The sequence below is a fragment of the Austrofundulus limnaeus genome, unplaced genomic scaffold, assembly GCF_001266775.1.
Source record: "Austrofundulus limnaeus strain Quisiro unplaced genomic scaffold, Austrofundulus_limnaeus-1.0 Scaffold89, whole genome shotgun sequence".
Taxonomy (NCBI): domain Eukaryota; kingdom Metazoa; phylum Chordata; class Actinopteri; order Cyprinodontiformes; family Rivulidae; genus Austrofundulus; species Austrofundulus limnaeus.
The window spans coordinates 555,166-567,138 of record NW_013952491.1 but is presented as its reverse complement, the minus strand read 5'-3'; the positions used below and the strand labels follow the sequence as shown (position 1 = coordinate 567,138).

The 11,973-nt window shown below is 37.8% G+C and overlaps 1 protein-coding gene across 1 annotated transcript in view; it reads left to right on the top strand.

Annotated features, from left to right (window-relative positions):
* Positions 1-11,973, top strand: part of LOC106520204 (spondin-1) — a gene marked incomplete in the record, with an annotated part of 93,851 nt that overhangs the window by 64,139 nt on the left and 17,739 nt on the right. The window contains 4 exon segments of the mRNA XM_014012167.1: positions 2,540-2,604; positions 5,465-5,666; positions 9,193-9,333; positions 10,595-10,670. Coding sequence (XP_013867621.1) covers positions 2,540-2,604; positions 5,465-5,666; positions 9,193-9,333; positions 10,595-10,670 — 484 coding nt within the window.

The following is an 11,973-nucleotide window of genomic DNA, read 5'->3' as shown; positions in this document are numbered from 1 at the left end:
GATATTGCGAGGAAACGCAAAAGTATTGAGAGGGAACGCAAAGATATTGCGAGGGAACGCAAAAGTATTGCGAGGGAACGCAAAGATATTGCGAGGGAACGCAAAAGTATTGCGAGGGAACGCAAAAGTACTGCGAGGGAACGCAAAAGTATTGCGAGGGAACGTAAAGGTGTTGCGAGGTAACGCAAAAGTATTGCGAGGTAACGCAAAAGTATTGCGAGGTAACGCAAAGATATTGCGAGGTAACGCAAAAGTATTGCGAGGTAACGCAAAAGTATTGCGAGGTAACGCAAAGGTATTGCGAGGTAACGCAAAAGTATTGCGAGATAACGCAAAAGTATTGCAAGGTAACGCAAAGATATATTGCGTGGGAATGCAAAGATATTGCGAGGTAACGCAAAGGTATTGCAAGGTAACACAAAAGTATTGCGAGGTATTGTAAAGGTATATTGCGTGGGAACACAAAGGTATTGTGAGGTAGTGCAAAAGTATTTTGAGGTAACACAAAAGTATTGCGAGGTAACACAAAAGTTTTGCGAGTTAGCAAAGGTATATTGCGAGGTAACGCAAAAGTACTGCGAGGGAACGCAAAAGTATTGTGAGGTAACACAAAGGTATATTGCGTGGGAACGCAAAAGGTATTGTGAGGTAACACAAAAGTATTGCGAGGTAACACAAAAGTATTGCGAGATAACGCAAAGGTATATTGCATGGGAACGCAAAGGTATTGCGAGGTAACGCCAAAGTGTTGCGAGGTAACACAAAAGTATTGCGAGGTAACACAAAAGTATTGCGAGGTAACACAAAGGTATATTGCATGGGAACGCAAAGGTATTGCGAGGTAACGCCAAAGTGTTGTGAGGTAACACAAAAGTATTGCGAGGTAACACAAAAGTATTGCGAGGTAACACAAAAGTATTGCGAGGTAACACAAAAGTTTTGCGAGGGAACGCAAAAGTATTGCAAGGTAACACAAAAGTATTGCGAGGTAACACAAAAGTATTGCGAGGTAACACAAAAGTATTGCGAGGTAACGCAAAGGTATTGCAAGGTAACGTAAAAGAAAAAAATCCCCCCATGTTCCCTCGTGAGCTCCGTATTTTTAAACCAAAGAGAATTTTTATTTGTTTAAAATTTAATCGGTTTAAAGTTAAACTTGTTTCCTGAACCTGGTTCATGAGATATTTTACTAACAAACAGAAATGTCTGCAAAGAGTTAATAGTAAAATTAGAAACAAAGATCTTAGTGTTATTATGTTATGTGTGATTATGTTATGGTTCAGTCTCTCAGGTACTACCAATAAATTTTAGGTCAAAATCTGTCAGGTTGACTAAGTTAGATTATTATTTGTGTTTTTTTATATCAGCTGTCGGTGGCGGCCATCTTGAATCAGTTTTACTCTGTTCAGTCGTTACTTTCTGCATATTTTATTTGAATTTTTGTCCAGTGGTTAGGGAAATACTTTCTTGCTCACCTTTTGCTTTTCAACGACACATAATAATTATTTATTTTTCTTCACATGAAGCAGTTTTTGCCTGAAAATCATTCTTGTTTTCAGCCGTTTGTCTGGATCGTTGTAAATATGATTCTGCTTTTCTTAGCTTCCTGGCTTTTTGCCAAAACCACTTTGAGTTTCTTTCTCACTGCTCATCTTAAATCGTCTCTGTATCTGTCTGCGTGCATCCATCTGTGTGTGTGTGTGATTATTTTCAACCTTGTTAGGCGTGATAAGGCGGGGGATGGTGATGGTGGTGGTCTGAGGCCATCAAAGCCTCAAAGCCCCGAGCTGCACTAAAGAGACGATGAACTCTCTTCTGCACTTGTTTTCATCCTCACACAAACAAGAATAGAACACACACACACACACACACACACACACACACACACACACACACACACACACACACAATTGTTTTCTTCACTCCGCTCCAGGAAAGAGGAGGATTTGAAAGCACTTCTGTAACCTTCAGTCAAGCAGGACAAAAACAAAATCAAACTAAAGTAGTTTTGTTTTGTGTTTTCATGTTTTAAAGAGAAAAAGGTTCAAAACCAGAGAAGTAAAGAAAACAATAAAGATTTTATTAAAAGGCTCATTTAGACTGAGGATTCACTTCCAATCAGCTGATGCACCAAACCACCTCTGTCATTTGTCCCCCTGTTTTTGGCTGCATAATTAGATTGGATGCATTATGATGGATAATGTGTTGCCGCTCCATAAAGTGCCCTTAATGCTACAAAGAGACTGCAGTGGCTGCTGTTCGGAGTGCAAAGTGAAGTTCCCCCGCAGAATAACAGACGGCTTTAATAAAAGGGCGCCGGGCCATATTCCTCGTGACAACAGACACACTCTGTCCAGCCTCTTAAGCCTTTGAGAAGTGGTCCTCACTTTGCTGTCCTTGGATGAGAGCACTCCCCCTAAGTCATGTCAATTAGTCAGTTTAAGCTCTTTGCTCTGTCAGTGTTTTCCTTTTTGTTCCTTTATAGTTGTCAATTTAGTGGCAAATTACTCCTCATAACTCTTTGTGTGTGTGTCTGCAGGGTGATGAAGTGCTGACTGTCATTAAAACCAAGGCTCAGTGGCCGGCGTGGCAGCCGCTCAACCTGTGAGTATCCCACAGAGAACATTAGGAACCTAATATGAACAAAACAATGGTGCTTCACCTCTTAAGACCCAAGGGCTTTTCTTGAAGTTTTTGCTCAAAATACTGCACCATGCTGAAATGTAACTGAGTGTGTGTCTCCACATTTACAAAATCTACTTTAATAATCTTGGCATCAAAATAAAGCAACACTTTGGAGATTTTATTAGAAGTGTGAGTTTTAAAACAGCTGCTGTTGTTTTATAGACATTGAGGATGGAACAAAATCTTATTTTCATTCTCACCTGAATAATTTTTTCATTAGACAGTATATAACCCATTTAAAACCAAAATGAATCAGACTAAAAACTCTTGGAAATCATAAACCCACTTGTGAACATTACCTGTGCAAACATTCGTGCTGCTAAAACTAACTGGAGCAAAGTTACAGAGGTTTTAGTAAAGAAATAATTTTGTCATTCTGCACAGGACAGACCATGATGGTAACATTAATAAATGTTAAGAAATCTGAAGGTTTTTATTGCAAAAGTTATTTATTTTTTCTTACCTGCCTGAAAAGACTTGTTATTAAATGTTTGTTCTTTTGAAAAATTATCCAAATGTTTATTTGTCACCATATATATTACATAAAATAATGAGAAATTATATTTGACTTCAGTTGGATCATATTCACTCAAAATCAAGTGAAAAAAAACCTTTACAACGTATTTAGGTATCTACTTTGAATTGCTTTAAAAAATGTCAAAAATGTTTCCTTTACTTTCTTTTGTTGTATTTACAGATTTGCAATGATGCCATTTTTGTACAGTTTGTTTACTTTCTGATTCAGCTGCCTGTCATTTGAACTGTGTTTGGTGAATGTAAATTTAGTCTCCATGAGGTTTTAGCCAAGATTCTTAGGTTTCTTTTGATACCAAACATGTCCAGGTTCAACTGACAGATCTGAAGTGAAAATTATTTATAGGAGAAAAAAACAGGAAAAGCTGTTTTACTCAAGAGGTTAAAGGCAAATTATGTAGTATGAAACACCTTTTTCTGTAGATTTATTGAATGTAATTGTAAATTATAGGGAAACAAAATGTGACGGAATCATTTGATATAAGGGAAGCTGCTGCTAAAATGCAGAAAATGTTCACCAAAATCTAGTGTTTTGACAAAACAGTGCAGAAATCTTTGCAGGTGGTTCTGTGTGTCCAAACGGTGATCAGTAAAACTGCAGCAGAAGCTGCTTTGTTCTCCTCTTGAAGAATTCAACAGCAGTGAATTTCTAGAACAATCATACATACAAGAAGTTTATTCACTTGTTGAGAACTCTGTGCTTCTTACAAATAAAGCTCTGTTGGAGGAAGGAAGAAAACAAAAACTCCAATCCTCACTTATAGAAGCCGACTTGTTTGCCTCAAGCAGAGCAGTTCAACAGACATCAGTGATGGTTGGATGGAGCCAGAGACAGAGCTTCACATCAGGGTCTTGTCTGCAGAAATGAGGGTGTTGCTCCGGTCTGTAAAGGTGAACAAGGTGCTGAGCCAAAAGGCAAACTCTCAATTTAAAGCCCTAACTCACAAAGCTGCAGCTGTTGGGGAAGTTTTAAAAAAAATCTCTCAAAGTTGTGAGAAAAATGTCAAGTTTAGTGACTTTCCCCCTGCATCTAACCAGCAAATACATTCTATTTTACAGCAGTTAGGCCAAAAAATATATCATCATCATCACTAAACTCTTTATAGATATTTTTCAAAGTAAACATAACATTTCTAACATAATAGTCGCTTTTGAAGTTCCTGGAGATAATTATTATTATTATTTATGTCATTTTCTAAAGTCATTGTTCACAGCACGCTTAGAAATTTGCACCGTTTTGTTTGTAAGTTCCATAGAACAAAGAGTCATTGTCTTTTTGAAAAGCTGCCTCTATGATTTCCATAAATTTGAAAAAAAGGGACAAATAAAGAAACAATTTGCTTTTATTGCTGAGCTTCTACAACAGATGAATCTTATTTTTCTTTTTGATCATGTGACAAAAAGCTTAATCTGCATCGTGAGCAAGTCCTTAATTAGCACAAACAATTAGTGGAACTTAAAAGTTCAGGAATAATTTCTGTTCCAACCCAATGCATGAGCTGTTTGTTGTAATCGTAGTGCAGAAACGATTGTAACGTCTGAAATAATAATCTTTATCGTCGCGCTCTTTATTCCTCAGAAGCAGCAGACGGGTTTGGATAAATAACGAGACGCTTTAGCATCCTGCGTTCTGCCTGGAATTAGCTCAAGAGCAATTAAAAACTTATCACAATCATAGCCCTCAGGACTGCAGGAGCACACACACACACACACACACACACACACACACCAAACATCTGTTTAATTGCCCCTCCTAGCATTGTTTGCCATTTGTAACATGACGTGCCTGTATTATTCCTACTAATGACACACGCCTGCACGCACAGACTCACACAGACACACACAGACTCACACAGTCACAGACTATAAAACATCGGCCCATTTTTTCTTCATTTTTTTATGCACAGTTGTCAACTTGTCATCACATTATTCTGCGAGTGTTTATGCTCGTGTCTGAGTTATAATGAGATAATTAGGTCAATAAGATGTATTTTTTTCTGCAGAGACATTTCAAATTACCTCATTATTGTGTTCATAATATGTCACTGCAGTCATTGTGTTGCAGGCATGCAGAGAGAATACAACATAATGGGACATTTTCTGCTTCTAATTGGCTTTTTCAGAGGTGCAATTATGAACCAATTAGCTGTGTGACTCGGGGGTCAGAGGTCGTGACACAAGAAGAGGTCGTATTAAACGGTTATATTTAAAACTCGTTTTGTTACTTTTCAACCGATCCATTCAGGCGCGCAGCTCCGTCGGCAGAGTTCTCTGTGGACCGGACGCGACACCTCATGTCCTTCCTCACCATGCTCGGGCCCAGTCCGGACTGGAACGTGGGACTGTCAGGGGAGGACCTGTGCACCAAGGACTGTGGCTGGGTCCAGAGACTCGTGACGGATCTGATACCGTGGGACGCAGGCACAGACAGCGGCGTCACGTATGAGGTGAGTTTCACGTTTTCATCATGCATGTATCTGACGGGTGAACCGTTCAGGATGGAAACAAGTTAATAAACCTGAGACAACAAGTAGAGATTTATCTGTGGAGATGAAACTAGATACAGCCTAGTGGTGGCGTCCATGACCCCCCCACGTACACAAAGCACCAATCACCAGAACTCAGAGCACACCAGAAAAAATATTGTTTTGGGTGGTGGTCCGGGGCGGGGAGGGGGCTCAGTGGTGGGCCTGATGAACGGTCCTTCCTCAGAGCTGAACCAAAAGAAAAAAAAGTTTTTTTGTTTAAAGGGAACCCTGATTAGTTGTAAATTAGACTTTATTTGATAAACATATCTGTCTGTAAAATAACTGTAAAATAAAGACTGTAAAAACACTGTAGGCTGTTTAGTTTTGTAAATTTTTAAAAATATATTTTAACACGTACGGAGCCATTTTATTTCCACACAAAGCATTCTGGGTAAATGATGACGTGGATAGGTCCTCGGTGCGAGGCTGCTAGCGAGCTATATCCACCCTGAAGGTTAATCTTGGACAATATCTGATGATCGACTCTTTTAAATGAAACCAGAGAGCGTTGACAGAGAGGAGAAGGTAGAAATGACTCAGCCTGGAACTGAAAATATGGATGGAGGACAACAGAGCTGCTTCATGGAAGAACAACCTCAGCTTAGCCTGTTAGCCTTTGCGCTAATGCCGATGCTATATTGCCTTATGTGAAATAGCTCGGCGCTAGCGCGACAAACAAGCTAAAGTGAGGTCCTCCATCCATATTTTCAGTTGCAGGCTGAGTCATTTTTGTGTTCCTCTCTCTGTCATGTGAATGGAGGACCTCAGTGATGAGAGGAGAATGTGTAGCGCTGAGCTAATACATATATATATGGTGATAGCATCAGGGCTAACACTAAAGCTAATAGGCTAAGCTGAGGTTCTTCTTCCATGAAGCAGCTCTGTTGTCCTCCATCCATATTTTCAGTTMCAGGCTGAGTCATTTCTACCTTCTCCTCTCTGTCAACGCTCTCTGGTTTCATTTAAAAGAGTCGATCATCAGATATTGTCCAAGATTAACCTTCAGGGTGGATATAGCTTGCTAGCAGCCTCGCACCGAGGACCTATCCACGCCATCATTTACCCAGAATGCTTTGTGTGTAAATAAAATGGCCCGTCTGTATAGTGTATTTTTAAACTTTTAGTTTAAAAATGATAAAAACTGAACATCCTACAGTATGTTTATAGTATTTATTTTACAGTTAAAAGATATATTTATCAAATAAAGTCTTAATATTACAACTAATCATGGATCCCTTTAATAGTTTATTCATTTAGATTAAAAACAAAAATTTCAATACAACAACAACAAAAAAGAAACACAAAAATAAAAATAAAATTAAAAAATCTGAAACTCTTATCTTGAATAATTTTGCATGCAGGGGTCATAATTATGGTTCATAAAAAATAAAATAAAATAAACTGTAGTTTGAGTCGCCCCCTGCTGGCTGCTTGATAAAATGCATGTTTGAGACGCAGCTTCACGTCAACCTTGAAGCTGTCTTCATCTAATTTGAAGGATTGTCGATGATGTTTGTATGAAGCTGCATCCTTATCAAACTGCCACATCAGAGCTCTCCTCTTCCTCCTGTCTGTCACCGAGACGACTCCTTTACTTCCCACAACCTTGGAGTGAAAAGGCGCTCATCTATATTCACCTGCTGTTTGGGGAATAAAGCAATTTATTTATAGTTTACATGAATAAGCAAAGAGTTTATTCTGCAGAGGAGCTTTTTAGAACATTATAGAATAAAATGCAGCAGGTCTGCACCACTAAACTTTTATATTTTAAAATTTAAAACAGGGCTATTCAACAGGTGGTTTTACTTAATTTAGTATATAAATAGACCTCGACTCAGGAATGATTTAGTTAAATAGCCCTGCCTTCAACAGTGCAGGTCCTGTAAAAATACAGCCTAAATACAGATATGTTGTGCATTTTGAGAATAAATTTAGTGAAAAACTATTGTCTGAATGAGTCTTTCAGACCTGGAACATGTTTTATCTTAGCTGGTAAATTCAATAAAAAAAACAGTTTTCTTGCCATATAACTTTTTATTAGTGGCTTTATTTTGAATTACTGTCACAGAAATGTTATTTTGCTGAAGAGAAACGATGTCTTTCTGAGAGGCCTGTTTCACAGTCATCCATCCCCGTTATCCCACCATTAGGCAGTATTCTTGTTCCACAAATAATCCCCAGGCTCCACATTTTGGCAGCTTGAGCCTGATTATGTTGACCATTCGTCAGTGGAAGTCTGAGTTTCTCCTCCCTCCGGGCTGCTTCGTGCACAAAATAACTGCAGATACTTTCCTCTGGATTCTTACAGCTGCTGTGTGATTTACATAGTGCTAATGTGGGAGGAGTCTCTTAAATCATGACCTGGTTCTCGCCCGTTGTCGTATCTGCACGTGCAGTTTTACACCAGAGTAAAGAGCTGGATAAATGCTGGGTCAGCACTTTGTTACTAACAGCCAAAAGACAAAGTTTGATCAATTTATTTGTTTCGTCCCTTTAAAAAGGGTTTTAACACCAAGATGATCATCAGATATTAGCTGAGAATCAGATGTAGTTAAGGATTATTGTTCATTATCTGGTTTATTTGATGGAAATAGCTCAGGTTTGCAGCTCACACATGCAGAAAATGCAGCCAAAGTTTAAAGAAAACTTCTGATGAAGACCACCTCAAAATATGAAAAGTATGCAAAGAGGCTCTCTTAAAACAAAAACTAAAGAAATGAGAGTTTTACAAAGTACTTCCTGTTGGCTGTCTGTGCTTTGAAGCTTTATTTTTTTAAGCACAATCAATAACAATACAAGCCTTTGTCATCCATTTAGTATTGATGGAGCTGCTGGGCCTGAAAATATCACTGAAACGGTAATAAAATATTACAGGCAGGTCTTTAATTGTGTAAAGAGTGATGAGTTTGTGATGCTGTTTGTAATGACTGTTTGATAATTAGACCTAATGAAGCGTGCCGTACAGATGAATCATTGACTTTGAATGAAGCACGTGACCTTTAGCAGAAATCAGAAGAATCTCAGAGCTTTTAATCCACTGATTCCTCCGTATCTGCTCATTTTATTAATATTAATGGGACAGACAAAGCCAGCCCTGAAAACTACTGTTTATTTGCACAGACTGACAATATCCAAGCAAATAATCGATTTTACCTAAAAGTAAAGTTGAAAAAAGTCCATATGTTCAATGATTCTCATAAATTAAATAAGCATGTGGGTCTCATATTAGTGTTTACATAGAAACAAGTTTGGTCCAAAAGATCAATAAGCTTTAAAGCTTCTTTTTATTGTGTGTCAGAATAAACTCTCTTTTTATCTTCTCTGTTGTTTTAATGTGTAGCTTCACGTGTTTAAACAGATCAAACAAATTCTGATTTTATGTAATATTTCTATTTTACAAAACGTCAAATTTTGCATTGAACTCCTTCATTTGTTTATTTTTCAGTCACCAAACAAGCCCACCATTCCTCAGGAGAAGATACGACCCCTGACCAGTTTGGACCACCCTCAGAGCCCATTCTACGACCCAGAAGGAGGGGCCATCACCCCCGTGGCTCGGGTGGTTGTAGAGCGGATTGCCAGAAAGGTATGGTTGTTCCGGGGTTCGAAGAAACAACATTTCAAAAGTACAAACGTTTGTTTCTGTTGTCATGTAGTCAGGGGCGGAGCTTGACGGGTGGCCACTGGCCAGGGTGTCAAGTTTCACCCCGGCACTTAAAGTGCCTGTGACATATACTTCAAATACAAAAACTCATAGAAAACATCTTTATACTTAAGAAAATTGCCCTAATACACATGATTTTGTCCATTTTGTCACATAACTGGCCTGTTTTCTTTTGAATTTGTCTCAGCCAAAGTAAAACAGGAAGTGACATCAAAGGGGAAATCTTTAACAAAATAAAATCTTTGGTCTTTGTTTATTAAAACAATATTATTTAAACTTTTAACTCTTTTCCATCTCTCTTTGACAGAGAATCAAAATAATGTAAAGAAACATTAGATTCTTCTCTACAGTCTGTTGTTAGCCATTGTAGCAATGCTCTGTTTACATGCAGATATTCCCCCTTTGACATCACTTCCTGTTTCTTCACACGCGAATATCTCAACAACTGTTCATCTCAGTGGGATGAAATTTGTTTTGCAATATGTTATCAATGTTATCTTTCCAAAAATGCATTCATGCTTATCTCAAAAATCTGATGTCACAGGCTCTTTAAATGGCCACCCACAAATAATTGGCAAGTGGGCAGGGATCTTGGATTTTGTATTTGAATTTAGATTTTGTTAAACATTTTCTGATACTACTGTACTTTATACTACTGTACTTTATACTACTGTACTTTATACTACTGTACTTTAAGCTGTGTATGTTTGACATAGCTGACATATAGCCTCTTGTAAAATTAGCATTAGCGTTAGTAATTAGCTTAACATTGGGAATTAGCATGTGATCATTCTTAGGTACTCCACAATAAATTTTAACACAATAAGTGCTAAGATGACTTTATTATAGTCATTTAAAGTTGGCTGTGGTGGCCATCTTGATTTTTTGATTGGCATTTATTTGGTAGATAAGTTGGTAAAGATTGTTTTTGGCTAATGCCACTCTAATCTTCGGCTTTTTATGTCAAACAATGGCTGAATAATAAGTTGTTTCAGCTTAATATTTCTTAAAACAGCTGAAATAAAAACCATTTGGAATTAGCTGTGGTGGCCATTTTGAATTTTCAAAATGCAGAGTCCTTTTCTTTTTTTGTTTGTGTCCTTCTTAAAAAAACATTCTGTGACTCTGATATTAAAACCTTATTTTGTGCCAGTAGTTTGTGATTTTAACTTCCTGTGTGCAGGGAGAGCAGTGCAACGTGGTCCCAGACACCATCGATGACATCGTCGCTGATATTGGCCAAGAGGAGAAGGAGGAAGGTAAAGTTAAACAATAACACGCTCGCTTTGTTGCAGCCGGCTGGGGGGGACCCTGAGCGGAACACAATAACTTTCAGAGCTTAATGAGGCGTTCCCTTAATAATTCAAACCTTGTCATTATGTGATTCCTTCATTTTCTTTAAAATTGGTTTCCTCTAGATCACCGTGTTTACAAAACATTTTAATTTAAATGATAATTTTTTACCATTTTCGCTTATAGCTCACAGACTGAGCAGACATTGTTCAGACTGCAGGTTTTTTTTTTTCTAATCGAGGACACGCACTCGGTTCGTTACAGATGGTTTCAGGGGAAACTCAGACTGGAGGTCAGATCTGAATGTTTGATTTTACCTCCATCTTTGTTGCGAGAATGTGAGATTGTTGATGCAAAGCAGTGCAGTCAGGAGGAAATCCTGCAGAAAACACAAACATAGCATTTACTCAGTGGTGGGCAGCACTAATGTAAAAATTAGTCCGCTAGCCCTAAAAGTTTTAGCAAAAGCTAATTCTAAAGCACTAAAATAACCCAGTCAACCCATGAACATTCTTCAACAGACAACATGAGTCACATGTTGCCATGTTGCTCTCTTAAGACTTATCATTGACATTCCTCAGCTGTGTTTGGGTTCATATATTGTCATTATGTCACCTGGTGGATGAGTGACAGTTTTCACCCTCAGCTGTTAACATTAATGTTGATCAATAACATTTATAGATCTCAGTTGGTGCTTCTAAATTTAGCCTATAAATCTACCAAGTGATAATCCACTAAAATTTTAAAATTAGCAAAAGCCCTAAAGCACTAATCAGGAATATAGTTCCCCTATCAGTGCTTTAGAGCAGAGATTCTTAGGCCGTGAGCGCCACCTTGAGGGCCTCAAAAGAACCACAGTTTTTAACTTTGGGCTGCAGAGGGCCGCATTGATTTTGAATAAGGTGCAATACACTTTCTCACCACTAGTAGCAGTAGTGCACCACTCAGATGTTTAACAACTTTTTAATACGTAGAAGAAGAACCTTAGAAACCTGCTGAGAATGGAAACTTATTTTAAATGAAAAGAAGAAGCAAAAATGAAAGTAACTCATCAAAAAACACTAAAGTTTGTCACTAATATGCAGTACAGCTTCTGGTTTTACCATGCAGTATTTTAAAAGTTCAAAACATTATCAAATACAGTTGCAGATACAACTATATTTTAATTTGCACTTTAAATTAAAAAATTTTAAACATTTTGAATGTATTTTAGAGAAAATTTAAACTTGTCAAAAAGCTGTTGTTACTGTTATTGATTGTCACTAATAT